Source organism: Lutjanus erythropterus, chromosome 13 (genome assembly GCF_056507025.1).
Source record: "Lutjanus erythropterus isolate fLutEry1 chromosome 13, fLutEry1.hap2, whole genome shotgun sequence".
Taxonomy (NCBI): Eukaryota; Metazoa; Chordata; class Actinopteri; order Lutjaniformes; family Lutjanidae; genus Lutjanus; species Lutjanus erythropterus.
In genome coordinates, this window is record NC_139329.1 from 18,672,584 (window position 1) to 18,699,061 (window position 26,478).

General features: G+C 41.6%; 1 protein-coding gene across 10 annotated transcripts in view; it reads right to left on the minus strand.

Moving 5' to 3' along the window:
- Positions 1–490: 490 nt before the first annotated feature.
- Positions 491–26,478, minus strand: part of frmd4a (FERM domain containing 4A) — a 139,218-nt gene continuing 113,230 nt past the window's right edge. For 5 of the 10 annotated variants that reach the window (XM_084733370.1, XM_084733371.1, XM_084733368.1 and 2 more), the window contains exons 7-24: positions 25,838–25,860; positions 23,037–23,120; positions 22,874–22,939; positions 22,724–22,781; positions 22,412–22,498; positions 16,593–16,669; positions 15,603–15,744; positions 14,827–14,968; positions 12,605–12,738; positions 12,378–12,500; positions 10,474–10,705; positions 10,244–10,300; positions 9,886–10,123; positions 9,352–9,510; positions 8,796–9,128; positions 8,119–8,702; positions 6,514–6,616; positions 491–4,277 (exon numbers count right to left, since the gene is read on the minus strand). In XM_084733370.1, the coding sequence (XP_084589496.1) occupies positions 4,175–4,277; positions 6,514–6,616; positions 8,119–8,702; positions 8,796–9,128; positions 9,352–9,510; positions 9,886–10,123; positions 10,244–10,300; positions 10,474–10,705; positions 12,378–12,500; positions 12,605–12,738; positions 14,827–14,968; positions 15,603–15,744; positions 16,593–16,669; positions 22,412–22,498; positions 22,724–22,781; positions 22,874–22,939; positions 23,037–23,120; positions 25,838–25,860 (2,745 nt within the window). In that variant the 3' untranslated portion in view covers positions 491–4,174. Of the gene's footprint in view, positions 4,278–5,981; positions 6,054–6,513; positions 6,617–8,118; positions 8,703–8,795; positions 9,129–9,351; positions 9,511–9,885; positions 10,124–10,243; positions 10,301–10,473; positions 10,706–12,377; positions 12,501–12,604; positions 12,739–14,826; positions 14,969–15,602; positions 15,745–16,592; positions 16,670–22,411; positions 22,499–22,723; positions 22,782–22,873; positions 22,940–23,036; positions 23,121–25,837; positions 25,861–26,478 lie in introns of all 10 variants that reach the window. The other 5 variants (XM_084733373.1, XM_084733369.1, XM_084733367.1 and 2 more) reach the window with 5 other exon arrangements.

Consider the following 26,478-nt stretch of genomic DNA (forward strand, 5'->3'; position numbering starts at 1 on the left):
CCGCAGGGATCTGATCTGAGCCACCTGGGAGTGAGTGAACGACTAAACAACTCAATGTTTTTGATTAAAAAAAAAAAATCATGGAAGAGTCTTGCACTTGTATGCTGTGAACCAGTCAAGTTGCAGTTCACATCCATGTCTCAAATAATATGTGCAGTGAAGATTTTGAAACAATTTAATAAAAGGTATTAAGTGTAATTTTTGACTGATAGAGAGCTTTAAGTGTTTTAGCACAATATTATGATGCCACAGTGAAGTAAAGACAACACTTCATCAGTTTATCCTGTTAGATATTTGTGTGAAATGTTGCCATAATTATTTTATCAGTTCTTGAGTTACAGCCAAAAACAGTGGATATTTGTGCCAAATTTGACAAAATTTCATCCAGGTGTTCTTAAGATATTGCGTTCACGAGACAACCTGAAAACATAATGCCTCAGCCACAGCTGTCACCAATGTGCAGGCATAAAAAACAGACAAAGGCATAATCTTGAGAACATTCATCAATAATTTATTTTTCTTACTCTGAAGAACCACCACGGCTTCTCATCTTGAAAATTCATCATCAATTTCCAACAACACAGTTTTGAAAAATGTAAAGTTACTATACAAATTTTTAATAGAAAAAAGAATAAATTAACTGTGGAATTCAGTTATTTTTTTTTTTTATTAATTCCACATTTTTTTTCTACAACACCTTAAATGTATTGTTACAGTTGAACAGAACTGATAAAATCAAGTTACATGCTCTATTGTCTGGTAGGGGAAGTGTTCTACTATTAAACTGTCTGTTAAAATAAGCTTCATTTTGCACATCTGGTATTGAATCTATTGATAACAATGAAGAGATGTCTAGAGATCCTACGTGACAAAGCAGTAACTGGTCATTTTGTAGCACCTGAAAGGGTTGTTACAATGTCAGAACTAAAAAAAAACAATACTGGTTCATATAAAATGGAACATTGTTAAAACAATTAATGTGAATGTTAAAAACCCCACAAAACCTTACAGTGCCCCTCCGTACATACAGGAAAAGACTGATAAAAGAGTTAGTTCATTTCTCTCGGAGAGTATTACAAAAACCTCATACATTTCTATGGAGCACAGAGAATATGGTATGTTTGGAGCTACAGGAGGAGGGGTCGTCACACTTCTTCACATCGGGCTCAGAGATTACCACAAGGTCATAATGGGACTTTCAGTGGGCAAGGAGACAGTATGGAGCAAGACGTGCTAATGTTAGTGTACAGACGTCGGATGCTGGATGTCTTTGGGGGCTTCAGTTGTCAGTGGGTCTGCAGGGCATGCATGGGATTGTGTCTTTGAGTGAGCAAAGCGGGGTCAAACTTGTACTCTAATAGGTGACTTTAGTAATTAATTCCAATGAGATGGTAACCAGGTAGCACTGGATTCAATCCTGGGTAAAGACTGATCAAATCTGACCAGGCATGGGTGGACAACTCTGGAGAACCAACCATGCAGGAGTGATCTAAAAACATCATTACAACAACTGATGTCAGTGCATGAAGGAAACACTGTGAGGGACAGAGGGAGATACGTTCTATTCCTTCCATGCCATACAGCATGTTTTATCAAAACATAAGAATAAAAAAAAAACATGGCCACTTCTCTCCGTCACTGAGATGTAGAATCTGCCATAATCTTAGTAACATGATCTTAACATCATTGATTGATTCAGATTTTGTGCAACAATAAAATGATTCTCAACATAAACTCTGGTTAGAGAGAGATGAGGGGTTCAGGGACAGCTAAAACATGCATCTCTACTTCCTTGGTACAAAACCAGGTGTGCTTTTCTAACCCTGTTCTGAATATCTGATTGTTGATTGGGATGTGTAAGGAAATACTTCTCTCCATTGGAAAGTCCTAAGAATTGTTTTTTTTCAGCTCTGGCTATGGCTTCTCTTCTGCCCTGACAGTGGGGTATTAATTATTGTCAACCTGAACTTGTCCCCATAAAATGGACATATGCGAAGATGGAGGACATGAGAGATCCCCAAAAGTAAAGCCAAATGCCTGATGTATGTTTAAGTGTTCATTTTTCTGATCAGGTCTGGAAAAAAGGTTCAGCCCTATTCATGATTGAGATGGCCGGCTGTATGGACGGGAACTCCACGTAATTCATGGCTCCAACCGTTACGACTACCGCACAAGCTCTGGCTACAAATGATGTCACCAGCGCAAGATGGCAGCCCCTAGTATCCAGGAAACTTTGGGTTCACTTTTGTACAGCAGTAGAAAGTGGAGACACGGCGTCCATGTTTGTTTACAGTCAATGCCATATACTAATAAAAAGAGCACTATTGTGTAAAACCATGTCCGTGGTTCTAGCTTTCCCAGTTTCCTCTAATGCATGTTGATACAACTCATTATTAAAATATTGATGGAAATGTAGGTCCAGCCCTCATACACACTGTTGTGCTTTTCAAAGTATATTTGAACTATTTCTACCACACCTGATGCCAAATCATAGAGAGGTCTGAGGGTTCTCTTCTAGCTACTCTGCCTTGCTGCTGTTTTATACCATGGCTATAGACTGTGGGCATTTACTGCTGGGATTTGAAGGGGTTTGTGGCTTGTTTAAGTGCTGAATTACAGTAAAAAATGTAAAGCACCCACATGTTTGGCACTGATAAACTTGCACTCATGCATGCCCATAAAATGAGGTGTTACGACTGTCAGTATGGGTGTGTGTGTGTGTGTGTGTGTGTGTGTGTGTGTGTGTGTGTGTGTGAGAGTGTCTGTGTTCTAGCCGGCATTAAATTCAGTCTGTGTACAGTCAGGATGCTCCTGTCAAGCTGAAGAAATGGACAGAGATGAGAAAACAGTGCTACAAAAGGGACTGACAGATCGGTTTAGAGCCAAGACCAAAGGAGAGGAAGAGACACTAGAGATAAAAAAGACGATTCACTGTGGAGATTTATCACTGGACAGCCTCAATATCAAACACAAGCAACGCCAACAGATGTCAACGGCTAATCATCTTTAACTTTCAGGGGTGAAAATGAAAAATGTGAAAAGGTGGAATCAGAGTGGTTTAGTACTGATCCCACTGTGGCCAAACAAACTGATGTGGACAGAGAAATCTTGTCGAGACCAAAGACATTAAATAAACATGGATGATGAAGTCACTGAAATAAGCATAGATTAATGCCAAACCCAATAACCACAACTCCAAATTCTCCCTATGATGCACTAATAATCCTTCACTCTAAGCACCACAAGGCAGAGAACACGGCACAACGCCTGCTTCAATTCACTCTGTAGATTCAAACCAGTTCATATACTTGTACAATGTTTTTATTGCTATAGTCCTCATCATTATCCCAGGTTGAGTCCCATGAACCATCTTGATATTGTCACTGTGAATTCTTTCTCATACAGTTGTCCGTAGGGACACCAGCCCGGGGACCCTGGTGTGACCAGTCAATCCAGCTGCTGTCTTTGGTTGTGGGTTAAACTGAGAGGAATTTGTCATGTAAATGTTTGTTAATCCAGATTTTTTTTTTTTGAAAAGTCTGTCATCTTCACCTTTTATAAATATGCAGGGAGAAATAAACAAAAAAGACAAACAACATTAATGGGAATGATGAAATCCAACACAGTTCATTTGGGCCTAGAAATGTTTTTTTTTTTAACTGGTGGCTCAAATCCAGCAGGTATCCTCTGATTGGGTGGCAGTGCACTGGAGTTAGTAAGGTTTGGGGACCGAAGATGAGATATGGTCGATGTTGGTATGCTTGATATTTTTCTGTGCTCTCTCTTCCCATCACTCCTTCCCCCTCTCTCGCCCCGTTGCTTGTGTGCAGAGGGTGGGTAAAGAACGGGCTCTCTGGTGCTGTAGGGCAACAGTTCAGCAGCTGAGGTGGCGCTTCTCAGTCTGTCCTGTGAAACCAGCTCTTCTCAGAGCCTAGCAAGTGTGTCCCTGTCCAGCTGAGCTGTGACACAGGAGTATAATAAAGAGGTGGTGAGATGGATGGAGGGCAGGATTCAGGGAGGAGGAGGCTTGTGTCCAGTCCGACAGTCCGGTCAGGGCAGGGTTTTTGTAGGGCCTTGAGGATGAGGTTGTTGGTTGTCGATGGGTAGTAGTGAGAGACAGTGGAGAGGCAGTAGGAGAGGGCAATGGGACTGTTCTGGCTCCTACAGGAAGGTCTCAGACCAGGGTTCCAGGTTTGGCCTTGTCGTGTCCGTACCACTGCACATCTGCCAGCTCTGAACACAGCGGGCTGCTGAGAAAACAGCTGTCACTGAAAGACCTACAGAGGAAGACACAAGACCAGGATGAGACTGACTTCAGAGAGAGAAATGTCATTTTAAAAGGTTAAATAACCATATTCTATGATCTGTAATACTTTTTAATAACCATCATTAATAAATGGTGAACTGACAGCTAATTAAACTTTAGTTAACCATTTATTAAGCAACTGTTAAGTTTTACAAACATCAGTTGCAACTTTATGATGGCCATTCAAATAAGATTTTTCGATGGACTAAACAGTATTCATTAACCATTTATAAAGTATTAGAAACAATATACGTAGATGAAACACTAAATGGTTTCAGGATACACCATGATAACATTCACAACAATTAATACGATTGTTTGCAATTTTAATTATCGTGATAACCATGTTTGATTACCTTGCTTTGAAAAACTTACAGTAAATACTGTCCAGCATCAATTATTTTAATATTCTTGCATTTTAACACTTATTTATAGACCCAATTTCAGCTTTAATGTTAAGGTAGATACATATTTGTACATATTTCTTATTTTTCTCTGTACTGTATATTTTAGTAAAATGCACATATTTCTCCATACTTATTTATATTTCTATCTGTCTATTTCTTATAAGAAATGTTTTCAAGTTTTCAATCTAAAACTTGACGAAATGATTTCAGTGTGTGTATCAGTACTTTTTGAACATTTTCAGCACATTTTAACCAATAATGCTGATAACCATGATAATTTTGGTTGCTATGATCATGATATAAAATTTTAACACTGTTTTATTCTAGTAAACATCAGTTGCAACTTTACAATAACCATCCAGATAATGTTTATGGACAACATGTTCTCACTCCAAACTCATCAAATATAACAGTTTGATCAGTGGTCCTATGACGCTGCAGGTACCCCTCTAGCATCAGTTTTGCACGACCAGTGTGCTTTGTGGTTAAGTTAGCAATAATAAAGATGCAATGTCTGGGTAGACTGCAGTCACAAAAACTACATGGGTGGGTTCAGGAAAAAAAACAAACAGATTTGTGTTAAAGTAAGTACATTACTTATGTAGGTTCACATACATCATGTAACATACATGAGTTATGTACAAAAGTCTGCAAGGTATTATAATCATCAGTTGCAACTTTATAATAGCAGCCACATTATGTTTATAGACATTTTACAATCTAATTATTATCGTTAACAAATGTTTACAAATCATTTAGTAATAACTATTAACTTAAGACAAATTAACTATTAATTTGCCATTTCAAATGATGTTTTCACATGTTTACCTGCTCCTGAGATTGTTTGTTTGTTAAAGAATGTTCACATACAGCAGATGGTTAAGTATTTCTGTGAGGGATTAGCCACAGTGTCAGTGTCCGACCACAGAGCAGAGCACATGCAGAGATCAGATACAGATAACAGCCAGAGAAAGAGTACATGACACACATACCTCCACCGTAAAAAGCAAGAAATTATGCATATTCCCCATTGTCAGCCCCCCACGGTTGTTGATGTAAGTGACAAGTAAACATGTCTCATGACTGCTTAGACTTTCAGAACTGTTTACAGACAGATTTCGATGAATAAAAGTCTCACTGTGACTAAATTTGGCACAGCTGTCACGTTACATTTCAAGGTTGTTTTCTCTCTGTTATGCTGCTGCTGTGTTTTCCCAACAGTACACTGTAGGTTTAGACCACTGGCAGGCCGAGACCACAGACAGTACCTCTATGCATCAGAGCTGGGCTGAGGAGGAGACTGACAGACGTCCTCAGTAGGAGAGCTGTCTGCTGTGCCTCTAAACCAGGAGAGAGGACACACACACAACGAAAGGAGGGTTAGTATGGACAGAAAGAGAGAGACGAGGAAGAAATGACAAATATTAGGTAATAAGAGAATTTTTCATGACAAAAAGGTGATCAAAGGATGTGAGAGGTGACAGGAAAAACAGGAAGAAGAGTGAAGACACAAGGAACAATGGTGCAGTGAGTCAAACATTAACACAAACAGCAGAACAGAATGAAAAATGTTTCAAAATAGACCCCAAAATCACATAAAAATCATTCTTTGGGATTAGTTTAACAGTGAAAAACAATATCAGCTGACACAGATGCGACAGACAGTCGAAGCATGTGAGGTTGTTAGAGTGAGGTTTGGATAAAGACTGAGAGAAAAGGACCTGAGTCACCAAGATACAGTTTTTTAGATTATATTTATATCCGTCTTCACCCTGACCTGCTGCTGAGTGTGTCTCTTACCCGCTCTGCCAGTTGAGGATGTGCTGTGGGCTACAGGGGGGTGTGGGTGTGGCTGCGTGTTCACTGGAGGGCGTCATACTCCTCTGGCTGTGAGGGGACGCAACTATGGGGAAAATCGACAGTTAGTTATGCTAAATGAGACAAAACACATGCAGTGAGAGAGAGAGAGAGAGAGAAGAAACAAATACACATATTAGGGCTAAAAAAAATCTCACTGTCTTTATTAAGGAAGACACTGTGATTGTGATATGGTTAGTCATCATGACTAGTGGGAATGATAATTTTTGCATTGCAATTTTCATCTTCACTGAAAAAAATAAATACAATCATGATGATGTGACATTTGTTGGGATCTGTTCCAAACAAACATATTTTCTTACATCTGGAGAAAAACATTTGCATCTCTGCAGCACTACAGTACTTAATTATAATGCTCTTTTGTCACATATTTTTCCTTTATCAAAAAAATTGCAGCTTATACCATTTGGATATTTTAATAAAATTCAATTAACTGCACAGCCCTAACAGAATTACAAAGACACACAGATACACAGAAAACACAAATACAGAGGCTTCAGTGAGGTGAGGGGCAAAGGAATTTCAACTATGCTCTACATAAGTGGTGGGGGTCTGCAGCCTCTGTGTCACAAAGAGCATTTGCCTCAGGGGTCATGAGACACAACAGTACAGCGTGGTGGGAAAAACAGGTCACGCTGGCACAGTAGGTGTCAGTGTCAGTTGCATACTCTGAAGGTTATGAGTTCCAGCCTTACATAGGGCATGTGTTTTTCCCCATTTGCTCTCACAAAGTTGAACATTTAGGATATGTTGAATTTGTCTGTTGCTGTGTAAACACCCCAAGATAGTTGACTGTTGAGTCTCATTCCCAAGTCATCAAATACCGACATTGTGGGTTAATAAAACATCACACACGCAGCAAAATTTTGAGAAAATAAGAAGGTATGGGCAAAGGGCGGGATCTTTGTGGACCCAGGTGCTGGCTGGCTGGTAATGACTTGTATTAGTCTAAGCATTGTTTTTGGTGAAAATCCTGCATAGTATGCCTTTAGGTCGTACATCAACATTTAATGGACAGAGGTGATAGCCCCGTGTTCTAAATAAATACATGCAACCCTACCAAACATGCCTCATTGGCCCAGTAGGCAGTGTGTCAGTCTCGTAATCTAAGGGTTGTGAGTTTGAGCCTCACACTGGGCAAAGTTTTCCAGGGCTTAACGTTAAACCTCTGAATATACTAGGTATTTGTTTACCTAAATAGAGAAAGAGTCCAAGGATTTTACCAAGGCTACTATACTATATAATTAAGTAAAATAGAAATACTCTAACTTAAATTAAACTAAATTCAATTGTCAATTTAGTCAAATTTGTCAACACAATAAGCAGGAGTGTTGTGTTTCTACTGTAACACCTGGTCCAAACTTCTTGAATCTTGCCCCTGACCTCCATATTATAACTGAAACAAGCAAGCTCACTCTGCAAAATAAATGAAGCTAAATTAAACTGAAAAACAAAAATGAAAAACAAAATAAAAATTCTAACTGATGAAAAATACAATATTATTTATAACAACTGAGGAAGACTCACCTGGTGAGCCCTTGGCGAGTGTCCCTACTCTACTCCCTCGACCATGTCCCAGGGTGCCTTGCTGTGACCCTGTCTCAGAGGAAGTAGACCCTGAATGTGAGTGACTCCTCTCCTTCAGGCTCCCTGAGGACCTCTGGTACCAGCACCGCAGCTCTTCAGACACTGCTGCCCTCCCCCCTCCTCCACTTCCACCACCCTCTCGTCCCAATGACGGAGTCCGTACGATCTGAGAGCGTGACGGTGTGAGTCGTCCGCTCCCCTCTCCTCCCTCCTCTCCCCCCCAGGCCTCCTTGTACAGTCCCCCAGCTGTGTAGGAGCTGGAGGTCTTAAACTGAGCCTTCACACTGTAGTGGCCCTCCTGGTCGCTCTCCAGGCTGCGCACCACCACGGCATTGGGGCTGCCCTCCACGTAAAGTGGGTACTCCTTGATGCGGTACTGGGAGGAGGGCTGGCTCTGGCTGTGGAGGTAGACTCCGTGGTGCCCCCCTCCCATCCCACCTCCACCTGAGCCTCCACCAGAGCCGTTCTTAGCTGCCAGGTTTGGCATGGAGCCAGAGTTCGAGGAACCGAGTTGACCTGCAGACCTGGAGGGAGAAAAAGGAAGAAACATTCATCAGTCTAACTATATAACGGTTCATTTCTTTACATACAGATATAAAAAGTTGAGTCACCCTTACCTGTGCCTTTGCCTCTGCCGCTGCCTGGCTTTGGAGGGTGAGTCCTCTCCTAGAGTGGAGTAGTTGGGGTTGCTGCCGGGGGGTCCACCAGAGGGGTAGTAATGCTCTGAGCTGCTTTGGCTGGTGCAGGACGAGCAGTCGTCCAGTGGGTCAGAGCCATTGGAGCTGCGTCCTGGACCCAGGAAGAAGTCGGGGCTGCCTAGTGTGCCCAAGGTGTGCGGGTGTGCGTCGGGGTCGGATGCCAACAGTTTGCCCTGGGACTCAAGGCTTGAGCTGCGGTTCCTAAAGTGCTGAGCGAGACTGTGCAGACGTGTGGGACTGATGTCCACTGACCTGTAAAAGGTAGAATCATAAAAAATGTTCAACACAAGAGCTGAGCTAGAACACATCTACAGAATTAATAGAATTGTGAATTTAATAATATAGGACAAGGTGAATTTTCATTTACAAGAACATTTCACTAGGCATTTTTGTTACATATAATTGTTATGTTTACTAGAGAGATATACAGTAGGTCTTGGACAACAAGTCAACAACTTAAGGTATAAAGACTGACCTAGTGGAATGTACATAATGTGGAGTCCTGGTCCTCAGGTCCGGAGTCGACGGCATGCTGGACTGTGAATTCCAGTGAGGGAGGCTCCTGATAGGGCTGCTCTGTAGAGAGTTACTACCCCCTGCCTCTGCACTCCCAGAGCTGGGGAAACGCCTGTGACTTGACAAAGAGGCAAGGAAAACAAGCACATTTTTATTAAATTTATAACTTTCATAACATATATACTCCTTTTGATGATGTGGTCAACCCATGTATGAGGCCTTTATTTAAGACTGCTGTCACTGGCTGTAACTGATGTCTGAAACTGTAGAGCACCCGCAATACTGCTAATTTGATTAGCAACATTTCAGATGACTAAACAATATCTTAAATGCACTTGTGGATGTTCAAAATAAGGCATATGCTATTAGCACTCAGGTGCCGTGGGACAATTCTCACCTGGGTGCAAATAGACACAAAATAATTGTGAATTGTGACATATTAAAATACAGTAGAGCTATTCTAAAGGGCTAGTTAAGATAAACTCCCTCATACCTGGAGTGAGAGGAGCGTTTCTTGACTTTTTCATAGGGCTCATCCAGTGATGATTCACTCCACATCTTGGGCTTGATGGGTGATTTATCGTAGTCAGAGCGCGTGTAGTGCAGGTGTCGCAGGCCATCCAGGGACTGTGGTGGAGGGGGCCGACTATGAGATGGTGGTCGAGGAGGGAGACCCTTGTGAGGCGATGCTACTGGAGAGAACGTGGGGGTACCTGTAACTTGAGGATCGTCTGAAAGAGAGAAATCAGTGGATTAAGTTAGAACAATTAAGAAAATCATTATTATCATGAGCCATAAAAATGCAAGTATCACAAGAACCTTGAGGAGTAATGTGAAGGATAAAGACTCACCATCATCTAAGACCAGTGCATCAGACAATGAACTGTCTTCAGAACCAATATTGGCCTCTATAGGACAAAGAAATAAAGACAAAGGGTTAGAGATTGTAAAGTTGTAAAATCTAAAGCCTCATGTTTACAAATGTTAGAATCCAGCTCTAAACAGTGCTTGGAAAGAACACTATTGTGTGGTGACACCTACAGCAAACAGAAATACAGAGATAAGAGGAATATATTGGTACCTTCTATGATAAGCGACGCCCTCTGCGTAGGCTTCTTGCCAGAGCGGACCCGGTACTCGTTGATAGAGTTCTCAATTTCCTGGAGCTTCTTCAATGCATTCAGATAAGAAGTCTTTCTCTGTTTCTTCAGCTTCTTACTGCTCACATGAGGATCGCTGGCAAGACGCCTGGCTGCCTCTGTAATCTGGGACTGAATGGCAAACTCTCGCTCCAAACGCTCCAGTTCCTCTTCCTGGGATAAGCACACACACACATACACATGCACACACAAAACGTGAGTGCAAACTCTGAGTAACACAAGCTCAAAGATACCGGATTCGTTCACAGTTTTAGCAACAGAAAGCTACGTACAATCCAAAAACAACAAGGCTTAGTTTGCAGACACGTATTCAGACTGTAACTCTCCCATGCAATGTATTTGGTTGGACACACACACAAAGGCCTGCCAGAGAAAACACACTGCGGAAATCATTTATCTGTGCTGCAGCCCTGCATTTTCTCACCACTGGATACTCTCTATTGAGAAACTCTGTCCCCCAATAATAACATCTCTCCATCAATCCATCCTCCCCTCCTTTGCATGTCTCCTGAGATTTGTGGAGCAGAGACTGTTAGGTGAACCAACTAAAACATAATCTGTCATGCTGATAAATGTATTATATCTATATGTTAACTGTGCTGCAAACTTTGAGCTGTTGAATAGTAAAGTAGAAACTTGTGAATGTGATTATAGAGCAGGAAACAAACTCCCGTGACACACACTGTGAACAGCGTGCGTGTAATGTGTTCACTCATACATGTGAGATGATTTCACTTGCCTCCAGAGAGACAGAGCGATGATGTATTCTCTTGGGTCAACATGTTACTGGACTACCTCAGTTCAGAGGAATCCTTCTCTCTAACAATCTCCTCACACTCCTGCCAGGGTGGCTTCTGTTTCCTTCTGAGTTTAAGGTGTTCGGTCTAAATTAAGAAACGTCTTTCTGCTTGTGAGGCACTTTTATGATACTGTGTCTCTGGATTATTTTCAAAGCATACAACCTCAGCGACACACACACCCACACACATGGCTGCACACATACAGGCGCGCACACAATCCTACTATCACCACTTCCTGTGGCCAGAATACTGCCAGACTATTTTTAGAAGTTCTGCTACTCTGGAAAATCCAGCTGTGGTACAAAAAGACAGCGAGGCAGAGATGCAGTGCACCTACTTTCACAAGGTTCAAGACATCTCAGACTGTGGCTTTACACTGTTCTCTGTTGCTTATTTTAAAAATGAGTAGGCATTAGTTAACTTATCATTACATCAATCATCATCCCAACTGTTATGTGAGTATTAAAGATTTGTTTTTAAATTAAGTTTAAAACCCCTAAAAATCTTGGGCCGTTTTTCAATTTGACTTTATATACCAGATTAGAAATGTTCACCATGCCAATGTTTGGTATCTTTGTTTCAGCATAGCATTGCCTATTGACCTGACATTATCTTTTCACTTTGACATACTGTATCAAACACAGTCAAACCAAAAACACATAAAGTTGATCAGATTTGTATGACTGTATCTGCATTTTTACTCGGTCTCTTAACATCAAACACAAGCTAGAATGGAGTTTCAAGGCAGCAGATTGACTGAAGTTGACGGCAGTGTTCAATGTGATGCTTTATGCTGCGATGTCGACCCACTCATATGATCTGGTTACACCACATGATCTGAGACTTCAGATAATAAAATTTGATGTGCACTATATAAACACCAGTTTTGATCTATAATAGCCACACTGTGTCCATAAATGGATCATTAATTTTTTCCATTCTTTCCAGCTGACTTAAATAGAGATAAACGGTCATGACAAAAGTCATAAAGTACTACTGAGGAGAACAGGGAGTTGCCGCTTTACCTCTCCCTTAGGAAGAATTTTCTGCTCGTCCAGTTTGAAGGCAGTACCAATCTTCCGTCTCACTGTGGGCGGCTCCTCTCCAGGATCCAGAGGATACTCCTTAGGAAGCTTTCCTGTCAGCTCCTAGGAGAGATAAAGAGGGAACAAGGAAATAAATTAAATTAGAAAAGAAGAGCTTTAAGTATTGTAGCTCTAAAAATTTGCCCAATCCATCTGTTTTCTCATACCGCCTCCCTGATGCAGATGCTCTTGAGTTCCTCTAGTCTCTGTCTTAGTGTTTCCTCCAGTGCGTCCTGCCTGGCCCTCAGTGCTGCCAGCATGTCCTTCTTAGCTGTCTGGGAGCTGTCCGATTCCTGAGAGCCTGCAAAGTACAGACAACATTTAACATGAGGATAGGAGTCAGGAGCATGTACATGTGTGTATTCCTGTTTGGAGTGTGTGTGTGTGTTAGAGGCAGATTGTGGAGAGGAGGCAGAAATTGTGCGTGCACCTGCTGGCCTCGCAGGATGTTTACAGGGAAGTGAATGGAACATTTCGATAAGGAAACTTAGCTTCAGTGGTGTGTTTGTGCAAGTGTGAGTGTGTCAAGGAAGGGGCAGTTTAGGACAAAGTCAGTGACGCACAATCTCAGAGGCCCTGAGATGGTGCCAGCCTTGTTTGCAACATGGCTGTTGAAAACAACATACACTCTCCCACACACACACACACACTCTGCTTCTCTCTGATGCTCTCTCAGTGACCCTATGTGGTTTACTGTGAAACAACAACAATACAAAAGTAACCACCGCTGAAACACTTGTGGCAGAAAGAAACGTTAAATGGCGCTCTATTGTTACAAAACATACTATATTTAAATTCCATGTTTCTACATCTATTGTTTTGCAGTTACACAAACCCTTGCAGTGACCCTCTCTTCTTACAGCTAGAATACACTGAACACACAGTGTTAAACACACAATATTTAATTTGTGCCACTATAAGGTCTCTCAAGATCAATCTCACATGAGTCAGACAGAAATCATGTTCACCGACTAGGTAATGTACTCTGGTTTATTCACGTTATGTTTAGTCACGTTTGCAGACATCCTTCCTCATTCCCTTATCTATCTATCATATCCCGTGTTTTCCCGGAAGTAATAACAACTAGTGGCTAATAGGAAATCTTGAATAAATTACAGATTTCTCTGGGTTTGACCATTGTTGGAAACATTTGGGATAATGTAACTACCCCACACAACAAATTATATAACATAGGTCAAGCCCTTTGGACATTTTAATGCAGAAATATTCCATATTATAGCTTTAAGTAACATTGAACAGCTACATTTCTGTGGTGCCTCATTTGCAGCCACGGTGGCCATGATGATCTAGATTTGAATATTTGGACAGCCACAGTCAGACAGAGATGTGTCAGATGTGTTCAGAGAGGTGATGTGACACAGCTCCTGTGACATGTTTATGTTGCTGGGCAGAGATGTCCTCCAGTCAGGAGAGGATCATGAAATCAACACTGTGATGCTGAGGAGACAAGTGACAAGACACAGACAGATAAGACAGAGACACCCAGTGTGATATGGGGTGGGGGTGGAAAGAGAGAAAAACATAGAGGAGAGAAAAGGGAGATTGGGAGAGAGGAATTGATAGCTGAAGAGATAAAGAGAAGGGATTAGGAAGGAAGGTAGGAAGATGTATGTTTCTTGGTAAAAGAAAAAACAGATCTGATCTGGAAGATGGGCTTTTGAAGGATCAAAGTGATAAAAGCATTGAGGAAATATTACTGAGAGAGAATAGTGTTCTTTTTTCCTGAAAACAGCCATTTAATCAGTATGATGTTCTAGGTTCTAAATAATGAACATGCTTTCCTCTTAATCATAAATGATGCTGGATTGGTCAAGTGCATGCCTGTTTGTGAGTGAATAATGCAGCACTAGCTAACCTTGTTACAAGTACTAATTTCTGCACTTGCTTTCCTAGCAGGAAACATACTTTACATCACTGTCTGGGTTGAAAAGGTCATTTTCCTCTCAATTCTAAATTTGGTTAATGTACAAATCTTCTCGTCACAATTGTTATTTGTTTGACACAGATAAGCACTGTCTTAAAGCCTGTGGCGATGTTGTACACTGACCCTCTTGCCCTTTTCATTCCCTCACCCACTAAATTTAGAGGGGGCAGAGGCCTATGGAGGATGAGTCTGTATACATGCTGAAAGACACCGGGGGTGTGGGTGTGTACAGTGCATGTGTGAGAACACTCAGCACAGAATCAATGGCATCTCTCCAGAAGCAGCTGTTTCTGTCCCTCCAGTTGTCAATGAGATCCCCCTTCACCACCACACTAAAAAACACAAAGACAAAGACAAACACACACACACACACACACACACACACGCCAAACTTTTTCCCCCATAGCCTTCTTCTCTCTCAAGCAGACACACACATGTACTGACCTGAGGAGAGCAGACTGCCACTGCTGCCACTTATAATTTTGCCCTTGCTGCCCATGTTGGCCAGTTTGGAGGTCTTCAGAGTTCCTGTTTCTGTAAGGTCGATGGCGATCTCACTCAAACTTCGTGCAGCATGGATCTTAGACTGGACAAACAAGAACAGAGAGGGTTTGTCAAAGCACATCATTAAGCAGTTTAACTGCAATAATCTTATTGACCATACTTGCTGGGCTTACTGTAGGGATGAACCTATAATCGATTTCACAATAAACTGCAATAACATTCTTGACGATCACTTTTACCCGTTCAGATTTTAAAGGAGAAATCTGTAAATATTTACTGTATTAAATCCTAAAATGAACGCTATGTTGAAATACTTACTTCTCTGACAACAATATTACTGCCATGGTGTCCTCCTTTGAACTTCAACTCATTATTTGGGCTGCAGTACTAATTTCTAGACATGCAATTGTTACATATTGTTCCTTCAATTATTATTAAATCACGACAATACCAAGTTTGTTTTGTGTCAGCAAAACGGTGATATTGCAAATGACATGGTACCATACCACTTCAAATTGCAGAGAGGTTTTCAATGTAAAACTTGACATGATTTCAATGTGTGAATCAATTAAACTTACACTTTAATACTGATAATAGTTTTAGTCACAATAATCATTGTAGGAAATTCTTCATCTCAAGTTTGCTGCATGTCTTCTACATATGTAATCATGTCTTTGGTCTGTGGTGTGGGTGTGTATCTGGTGGGCCTGACTGACCTTGCTCTGCTTGCGGTCCAGGTAGAACTGGTGCTGGCTGATAGCCATGGCCCAGATGGACTTGATGAGGGCAGGACAGGCGTACCACGTGTGCACGGCGATGCCACTGTGACCAAACGTCCTTCTCGTCACCGACGCCCTACAGTTGGAGTGGACACAAAGCCTCCTTATATACACTGAATACAAAAGATCACTCCATATTCACAGCAGCAGCAGCAACACCACTACTGCCGCCGAAAACTATTGGAGGCTTTTTTGCAGAGCCACACACGTTGTTCCCCATTGTTTACTCATCCTTATTTAAACACACATCTGTAGCTGAGCAACTGACCAGCTCACCCTAATGACAGCTTCCTTTAAAGAAAACACCAATGCTCTCTGTTTCACCCTGTCTGTCTCTTTCTTCTTCCATTCACTCCCTCGCTCTGTCTGCAGAATAACACTCCACATATATAGCCATGTTAAATAAACATAAGAGAGGTCACTTCCTCCGCAAAACAGCTATCACACAGCCATCTATCCTTCTGTGGTCAACTATCAAGAGCACATGTGTTTGTGCGTACATGCAGCTGCACTAGTGTGTTAATAACCAGCCTATCAATCTGTGTCAGGCTCCACCGGGACATCCCCAATATCTTGCTCTATTGCCAAGACAAATGCTACAACCATTACTGAATTAGAATCCAATCGCTCCTTTCCTGCACTGTACCACATGTAGAATGAATCTTAACACATTCACATACTGCAGAGTTGTAATTTGCAGTAAAAGCTACTGGAAGGTGTCCATAACTGAGGCAAAACTGTACCACTTCCAAATAATAGCTGAAGAAAATTCAATACCAACATTCAGTCAATGAAGAAGAACTGGTATGAGATAATGATCATCAAACCAATGAGGAGTATTTCATGCATTTCAACACTCAGTTATACACATAATCAAACTGTTCCAACAAAGCAGTGCAGCAGCTGACATTTGTGATATAAATTTACCTCCTGGGGTCATGAACTTCTACTGAAAACTTCTTCTCTCTGAAGTAGAGATTCTCCAACTGACGCCATTGGAACACCTGAGGGTTGAGGAGAAACACAAACTCTTTAGGGCTGCTCACACAAAATATAGCCTCACATGAAAATCCACACAGCCTTCAGCCAAATCCTCTCTTCTCTTCTCTGTATGATCCAATTTGTTATGAGAAATGCAATGGATAAGGAGGACGGGGAGAAAAAATTACAAAGCTGATGAAGAGGAGGAGTTAGGAACAGAGAAGAGAACCTAGTCTGGAGTTTTCTGATTAGGTCCAGACCCGGCAGTCTTGTCCGCAGTGGATCCCTTCGCTGGATGACCTCACTCTGGAGAAAGACAGTGTGAGAGAGGGAGGAGGCTTTCTTTCCTCTGCTTTTTTTTTTTCTCTCTTTTCCGTCTCCTTTATGAACCATCAGCTCCTCTTTAAATGCAGCCAAAGCCAGCTGGGCGAGAAAGTTTCCCCCAAGACGTCCTCCACAGCATGTGTGTATCTTAAATCCTCCCAGACGCACGGGAACAGAACGTTATGAGTTGGTGGGTGTTCACCATCTGTAGGCATGTGTGTGTATATGTGTTGGTGGAGAGAAAGTGTGTAAAGTTAAGTTTCCTCCTCTCCTGTAGCTTTGCTGGGAGAGTTAAGAGGAGGGGGGAGTTTGTGCCTCCCCTCCTCCTGACCCCTCCTCCCTCCCTCAGGGACTGTGCTTCCTGCTCTGGGCTCTGTGGTTGGGAGGTGTGTGTGCGTGTGTGTATGTGTGTGTGTAACGAGGGGTCAGGGGAGGAGTGGTGAAGGGGGAAAGAAGCTTTCTGCAGCCCCAGCAGCTGAAGTGCCCTTGCTTTGTTTAGTCAGACCTCTGTGTGCACGCACATACACACACATTCACAAAGTCTGAGTCTGTTTCTTGTTAGAGAGAGAGTGTGGGCTATTTCAGAACACAAGTGGGCCTGCGTCTGTCAGCTGGAGCAGGCATGCAAACACACACACAGACATGCTCAAACTTCTGACGTACACTGACAAACCATTTTGTAAAGAAGGTAAAACTAAGTTAGAAGAAACAGGAGAAAAGAAACAAAGTAGAAGACTCAGCTATGACAGGATAAGGGAGGAAAAGAGGAGAAAGGGAGCTCAGGGAGGAACAGGTCACAGCCCAGGAATTTTAACAGCCTGGGAAAAACAATGGACAGAGGGATGAGAGGGAGGAAAGGGAAGGAGTGGGAGAAATATTATGAAATAAGAATGTAAACAGCCTAATGTATGTATTACGCACTCTTTGTGAGTGTGTACGTGTGTGCACAAAAATGTGTGCAAATTAATCGCTGCTCTTATCAAAACTGTTGCTGTACCGTAACTTTTCAATGGAGTGTGAAGTGCTAATGTAGCATGGTGCTAAATATAGCTGACTGGGTAGATAGTGAGTGAGTGACTGTGTGTGTGTGTGCATGCATGTTGGCTACATATGGGCCAGAGCTTTGGAGATAAGATAGGTGTTTGTAACTTTGTTCAGGCACGAGACCAGTACAGCTGTCCTCCCCATCAGCAGGAAAGTGCTGTTGCAATTGTGGAAACTTTGATGTTTCAGGATAAGTTGTGCATGTGCAAGTGTGCAAATAATAGTAAGGTTCAAAGTGATTAACTTTGTTGTTTTTTAAGTTTTTAAGTTCTGAAAGTGAAAGTTTTCCCCATTCTTCCTTGATAGATGACTTCAGATGCTCAATAGTCTGGGGTCTCTGTTGTTGTGTTTTGCGCTTCATAATGTACCACATATTTTCAGTGGTAGACAGGTCTGAACTGCAGACAGGACAGTCTAACACCTGTACTCTTTTACTGGGGCCATACTGATGTAATATGTGCATAATGCGGCCTGGCATCATCTTGCTGAAATAAGTGGTGACATCCTCGAAAAAGATGTTGTCTGGATGGCAGCATATGTTGCTCCAAAACCTGTATATACCTTTCAGCATCAACGGTGCCACAGATGTGTAAGTTACTCATGCCATGGGCACTAACGCACTCAGTTTTGAAATTGGGGTTTGTACATTTGGATTATTTAAATAGCAGTACGTGATCTACACCAAAATGCTGTGAAGTCACTCTGAAGTTTAAAATTAGACATTATTGTTAAGATTCTGTGCTGTTTCAGTTTCTGTGCTGTTTCAGTTACATAAGCCCATTGTACTAATGAAACCATTGTCGTCTTCGTGGCAGGCTGTGAATATCTGATAGAAACATGCTGACAGATTCAGTCAAAGCTGATGGTGGGTGCCTCTGTTCTTGGGGTGAGGGTAGTACATGTATGCAAGCATATGCTATAAATCCTTTTCCTCTTGACTGTCACACATAATGGTACAAACACACACAAGGAGAGGAAGTGACTGGTCTTTATTCATCAACAACTCAGTGCCCATGTGCACAGGCCCACGTCTGTCTCATTTTAATGTCTGTACACCCGAGCACGCAGCCATTACAGATGAAAAGGTCAGATCTGATAGAGTGTAAAGGCCTTTCTTTGGTCTTGCAGACTCCATGGGGATTACGGGAAGAATAGAAAGTTTAAATAGCATAGGCCAGTACAACTGTAGTGAGGCCAGATATTATTCTTTTTTAGAACTGGACCCGAGGCTCTCTAAGACTATTGTTTCACCCATGGGTGGGGCTCTGGTGTGCAATACTACATCCACCAGTTGTCATGGAGATGCAGATACACTTCCTGTTGTTTGTGTTTAGGTTGTGGTGTTTTGGAGGGATGACATTTATGGAAAAACTAATCAGAACAGGCTGTATGCGCCTATTTCCTCGGAATGAAACACAGACAGAAGCTGACTTAAGTCAGTGGGTGTGTACTCTCAATCCACTGCAGAAAAAAAAGGTCAATATACAGTGAAACGCATGAGAGATGACATTCATTTAAACTGGATTGCTGTGTTTGATTAAACCTTCTTCACAGTGTTGACAGAATCTTTTCCATGTTAGCTTCAAGTCAGTCAGTCAGGGAGTCAGTCAACATACAGACCCTATAATCTCTGCCTAAATGAGTCACAACACACTAATGAGGCATTAGTGCGGTGTATGGTTCACTTGTAAACCCCTGTCTGTGTGTGCTGTATGTGTGCGTGTCTACATGTGACCTGCGGTAAGTAGAGGGGGAAAAGTATTTTAACACCCCCAAATAAACATAGAGGGTGTGGTAGACGGTCTGCATTTAGAAACAACAGGATCTCCCCTCGTAAAACGACTAACTAATTAAACACAACTGCCTCCAGTACGCACACACCTATTGCACAGCACAACCTGAAGTCACTTAGTTGCTTATTAATGAATAAAAAAGGTTTTTGTTGAGACATAAACCTTTTTTACTGCGACAAAAGATGGTAATTGGACCAAAATGTCTCATAATTAGTGTTCTTCCTCCTCCTCCTCACTGAGTCACAGTAATGAAAACTTGAGCAGTGACAAGCTGGTGATTACCCTCTGAGTCAGTGGTTACTGGTACTGGACTGGCTGGATGATTGACTAATCACTAAATCAACTGCTCTTCCTCTCGTTTGTTGAAATAGTGATGAATCCCATTACTACCATAACATAAGAAAGGCTCCTAGTGGACTCCATGAGTGCCTCTTCCTGTGAAATGCCAAAAAGCTTTGGAAAGAAACACCCCCCGCAGTCTTTTGTCTGCCTTAAAAAACACATCACTGGGTTCAGTGGGGTTTAGTTAGTCTTGTGATGTTGCCTTAACAAGACACGCAGTCCACAAATCCCTTGTGGGTCAAACTCCTTAGACTACAATCACACATGCATACTGAGGAGGCACAGTCTTTTTCTTTCTCTGCTCTGTTTGTGTGTGTGTGTGTGTGTGTGTGTGTGTGTGTGTGTGTGTGTGTGTGTCTTAGGGTGAGGAAGGAGAAAGGGAGAGTGGGAGACAGAGGAAGAAAGTGAGGAGGTCAGTACCGAAGCTTAACAGACCAATGACTCACACTGACTGTTGCTATGGCAGCTGAATGCTTGATAAGTCTCTTGTGTGGGAATGCTATTAACTTATTCTTGTGTCCATCTCTCTAATACCCTCTCTTTCTTCTCTCCTGTGGCATTTACTTCAGGGGAAGCTAAAACTTGCCATTTTTCACTCTATCAACCGACACTAATATATATAGTATATATAGTAAAAACACACAGTTTGTGACCTTTTCACAAATTTCACAGCAGGAAAGCAAGTTATGCATGAAAAGGCTTTCTGATGGTGAGGTAAAAAGTGGTGAAAATATTATAAATGTAGTGTACACTTAACTGATATAAATTTGGACCTTCTTTAAATGGCTAAAATACATTTTGGCTTAAACCCCATCCACAGCATATGATGCTTAGCTTCCATCTTTGCATCTCTGTGGGGGCCTTTTGACCTCTATCTGCTGTCTTTAATATGCCTCCTACAACCCCTCTTCAAAAAATCTGAACTATCCGTTTAACACCTAGACAGCCACAAGATTTGGAGCACATAGGAATGAGGCAGGGATGTGGCTCAGTGGTTTACATAGGAATGTACCAATCAAGACGTGCACACACACACAGAGCACAATGCTAGTGGCAAACAGGAAAGCTGTGGCAGTCAGGAAGTATTCATCAGGATGGTGAGTTCAAAGTTCAGTCTAATTCCTGTCTGTGGCTAGCCATGAGTGTGTGTGTGTGTGTGTTTATGAGCTACAGGGTATTAGTGTGTCTGTGTAAGAGTGTCTTGGTGGTCGGTCACTTTGCAGGGATGCTGTTAACCCCATTAACAACCTATGAGATAAGGCTGAATGCCAGAGATCAAGGCCCGACACATGACTGAGGGTCAGAGGTGAGGTAAGAAGAGTTCTCACACTGGGTGCATCGACTGGGAGGAGGATACCATTCAGAGAAAAGCAGAAATAAAAGCAGGACAGGATGCAAAACATTCCAAGACTGACCGTCTCCAGACAGTAGTATTTTGTACAGCACTGTTAGTGCTCTTTCCAAACAACAATGCTCTGACTCACTAAATGGAAAAAATGGACAGCTGTGACTTTCTGACAGTGTCAGACAGAGGTAGAAAAAATGAAAACGAAGCGGAGTAATTACTTGATAAATCTTCTGCAGGTTACATTTATAACTTTTTAAGATGGTTATGAAAGCAATTTAGAGTCCATCTCGGTTTCATTTTGTAGTTGTTAAAACATGATCAGAACATTTTTTTAAAAGTGAGACTGAAGTCAACACAACTTTATAATCATAATCCAATCAACTTTTAAGACCCATAAAAATCACACTTTAGACATTTTAAGGCCGAAAATTCAGATTATTGGGGTTTAGACTTTTTAAGGGCCTGCAGAAACCATGATCACTAAGGGCGGGTATTGTTTAAAAAATTCCCATACCAGTACCAATATCAGTACTCTAAAAGTGATACCAATACCAAGTGAGTACTCCATTTGATACCTTTCATCCTTTTGAACATTTTGGTGGCATCTCAGCACCCTGAACTGGCAACTCTGTCAAATACACCATGCTTGACTTCAACATCACAGACCCTACGTAGCTTCTAGCTGTTCCTGCAGTAATGTGGCATTCACACTCGCATTAAATTGAAGAATGCTTGCAGTGATCGGACCTAAAGATATTGTGTACCCATACTCAGCCCTACTGATCACATTCATTCTTGCAATTTTGGAAAACACACAAATGAAAGTTTTAAAGCTCCTTCAAAGAGGGACTGAAGGCTGTGCAGACAACAGTTTAGTTTGTGGTGCAGACACTTTTGTGGCAACATTATCTCACCTTCCTGGGTTTGACTTTGTCTTGGTGGTCATACTGAAAGATGCCTTTATAGCTCAGACCCAACCACCATGGGATCCCCTGCTTGTCCTGAAACACACAACAACAAAAGCCTCAGGAAAGGTTGTGCATGTGTGTGGGACTGGCAGAGACAGAAAGAAAAAGAGAGACAAAGATAGAAAGACAGAGTACAAATAGCTTTAAGCTCCATCATATCTCCAAATCCCAAACTGCCTGCTTGCAGGTCCAGAGTGAGCAAAAATGTGTGTGATGTGTCTGTGTGAAAAAAGAAAAGGCAGAGTAGTAAAACTGTACCTTTACAGCATAGTAATGTACTCCATATGTGGGCAGAGACTCTACAATGCTCATATAACTGTGAGAAGCAGAAAGACAGACATGTTAGGGCTACAGAGAACACAGCCTTCCACACAGTGGACAAACATATGAACACATGTACACACTTACTTTACAATAGCTTGCCCTCTGGACTGCCCATTGAGCTTCTTGTAATGCTCTATGACCCGATCTTCACTGTAAGACAGTACAATAAAGAGAGAGAATTATTAGAAGGGGAAAACGAGCGCTTGTGTAATGTTGCGGTTTTCTGGATAACTGACTAGTCTCTCACCAGTAGGCTAGAGATGGGTGCTCCTTCAAGGCCTGGGTGGGCAGAGCAGGCAGCTTTTTTAGGTCAGACCTGGTTGCATCATTACTGGGAGAGAGAAACCACAAGATATGGTCAATACTACTGTCTGCAAGAACAATCATTCCCTGCTGTAGGCAATCCATTCAAAAACTGGTAGAAAAAACACTCAATATATTAACATCTTCCAGAACTGTCTTAGAAGTTAAATGTTAACTTTGGAAAAAATGGTGGGAAAGGAACTGCATTTAGTCAAGAAAGAGGAATGAATGCTGATAGATGCTATTCTATTTCAGAGGCAGGGCGCTGTCCATCTCAGAACAGCTGCAGGGACACTGAAAGTTAGAAACAGGAGAGAAGAGAGGGACAGAAACAGACAAAAAAACAAGGAACAGACAGTAAATGAGAGAGGGAAACATGCAGACAGCCCAAGAGACTTGGCCCCAGATTCGGTTTTCAGACCTCCAGTGGCAGGAGGTCTTAATACCCAACTCTAATCCCCTAGCCTCACTCCAGCCTCTGCCAAGGCCCCAGAGGATTGGGGAAAGCCCTGGGAACATGACAACCTATGAGCTAAAGCCCTGGAAGAGATCCCATCCGCCCTTTCCGGCTGTTCTTCAATGTGTGAACGCAGCTGTGCGTCTGGATTGGCTGATGCTCATTCAAGTAACTCGTTACGTATACAGTATGTGGTTGTATGCACAACTTTAAACACAAAGAAAAATTTGAACAAATACAATTAGGGCACCATGGCACTGTGACACGTCCACAAGTCACTTAATCAAATATAATGTCAAAACCTTTATTTTTTAAAATGGTTTTGAATCAATATCGAAATTCAACTTTTTTTTCTACTGCAGGAAAACTCTTAGGTGTTTTCCACTAACAGGCAATTACTCTTGTTTCAAGAAAACTGTCGGAACAAATGGATTTGTATTTGACAAAGGAATCTTATTTCACACTTATTTTTGAAAAATAATACATAAAGAGTCAATAAACTAGTTGGCATAATGGGTATTTTTTGAAGGCGCAGCAGCGAGAGATACAGCAAAACTTAATATAAAAGAGGTGGTACAGTGTATGGTTATGAAGAGAGGGCAGGGTCCATAGAGGTTTTAGAGATGGGAGGTATGTGTGTGTGGGAGGAAGGCATAAGGAAAGGGGGAGGAGGGTGACAAGAATGTCTCCAGAGTGTGTCACATTCCAGCCCTCTGCAAGATATTGTGTTTATTTACTCCTTTCACCGGCGGAAATGGGGTCAGAGGTGATGGTTGCTGTAGTCTCTTGTCTGTGCTACAACAAAGGGATGAGGGGATGAGGGATGACATACATTTAGGCCAACTTAACACAGATGTGCATTAAAGGAGCCACATGTTGAACGTAGGTCCCATGAAAGACGAACATGACAGGAGAGCTAAATAGCTGTAGGGTTTAACTAATGTGAGCGCAAAGACTGATGTTTGAACATAAGTTGTCAATAGCATTTTTCTTTAAGTTCTCTGGTCATATAAGGAAATCTTTTGTGTCCCAATGGTGGACCTTGTCTTAATTTGGAAGGAAGCCACTCACAGACCCTCTGCCTTTCACTACACACATATTGACAGGCAAACAGAGATACATTTAATCTGTGCTTTTCTCATTAATGGAAGCACAGGCTGAAAAGAGTGGACCAAAGTGAAACAGGGATGGCAGGAAAGAAGGAGGGAGGGATGTAAATCAAGGTCAGAAACAGTTATTAGTGATTCACCTCAATGCTCCTGAGGAGCAGAAGAACAGACAGACCACTAATATCACTTCTATTGTCTCTCTGTCTGTCTCTTCCGACTGAATCAACATTTATTAACCACACTAGTTTCTAGGGAAGAAACTTAGAATATGTGTTAGAAAAAAATTAGTTATTTTTATTTGTAATTTTATTTCTTTATTTTTTTTATTTCGATGCTAATATCTGATGAATGACTAATGGCTTGAAGTCAGCTGTGTGGCACCATGTTGAGAAAGGTATGATGTTTTTATTCTACACATTCACTTTTGTCACCTAAGGGAACACCGTGAAACATGTTAGTGTCAGTGACAAAATGCATTTTTCTATGTGAATGTCCAGTTTGAATATTTGTTTAAGAAAAGATTTCAAAATTCATGTCGAAGCTTGAATATTTCCTGGTTTTCTTTCTCCTCCATCTGTGGAGTGTGGCCAAAAGCACATCTGAGGACATCATCTCTGGCTTTAGGAAACACTGATCCAACATTTTTCACCATTTTCTGCCATTTTACAGACCAAACTGCTAATTGACTAATGGAGAAAATAACTGATCAATTAATTGATAATGAAATGATCATTAGTTGCAGCCTTAATCGCTAATAACAACCTACTATTGGCTATTTTGTATGGGATTTCTAGTAAGGAAACATCTAAATATATGAAATGTGTGCTTTCTATTTAAAAAATACAAATGTAGGAGCAGGTCCTCACTCACATTTTACTTGAGTAGTTATGTCTCCAGTCTAATCTCAAGCACACAGCTGACAGTTGCATGAAGGGTGGGATATTAATTTTTTAAAATGTGAAAATGAGTGGTTTGATTACAGGACAAAAATGCATTTTTAATTGGGGACAGAGAGCATGTTGTGGGATGGAACACATAGGCTTGCATTCAGTTATTGGTGTAATGGTGTAATATGTTTTTTGAACAAATTGTAACATCACCCTCTTAATCACCTCCATAACCTGTACACACACTCCTTGTTACCAATTATTATTTCTTACAAGTTACTGGTGTGCTTACCTGGTGAAATCACCTTTAGCCTCCTGTAGAACAGAGAGGGGAAAGAGAAAAGTAATGAGAGAAGAAACAGTTTACATATATGGATTTGTGAGCACTGAGAAGTGACCATAAAATGTGTGTTTATGTTCTCTCTGCATAGGTGAATGTCCTGTGAGGCCTGCTGTGCTGGAATCAGATAGAAACATTGAACCTCCATCTGGAGAGAAACCTCTGAAAGCCTACAGAGCAGATACCTGATACTGTACATATGCACCTGCATAGAGGACACACACACACACACACACACACACACACACACACACACACACACACACATACAAAAAACAGACAAACCACTCAGCCCGGTCAATGTGTAACACAACCTTGCAGCATCATGGTTAATGGACTGACTTACTCTGAGAAAGGGACAGAAGAGAGAAAGGTTGTGGAGCATTTGTAGAATAAAAGAGTTTCCCTGCTGCTCTGTGTTATATTACTGACTGCACCAAGAATTCAGCTGGTAGCCAAGAATTTTGCTACCAACAAAGAAAGTTGAGGTTTTTAGGATTTAAAACCTCTGAGCGTCACTGCAGATTACTGACAGATTGATGACTGAATTAGATAATGTGCATTTAATCATCCACAATTACGAGTGCAGTAGA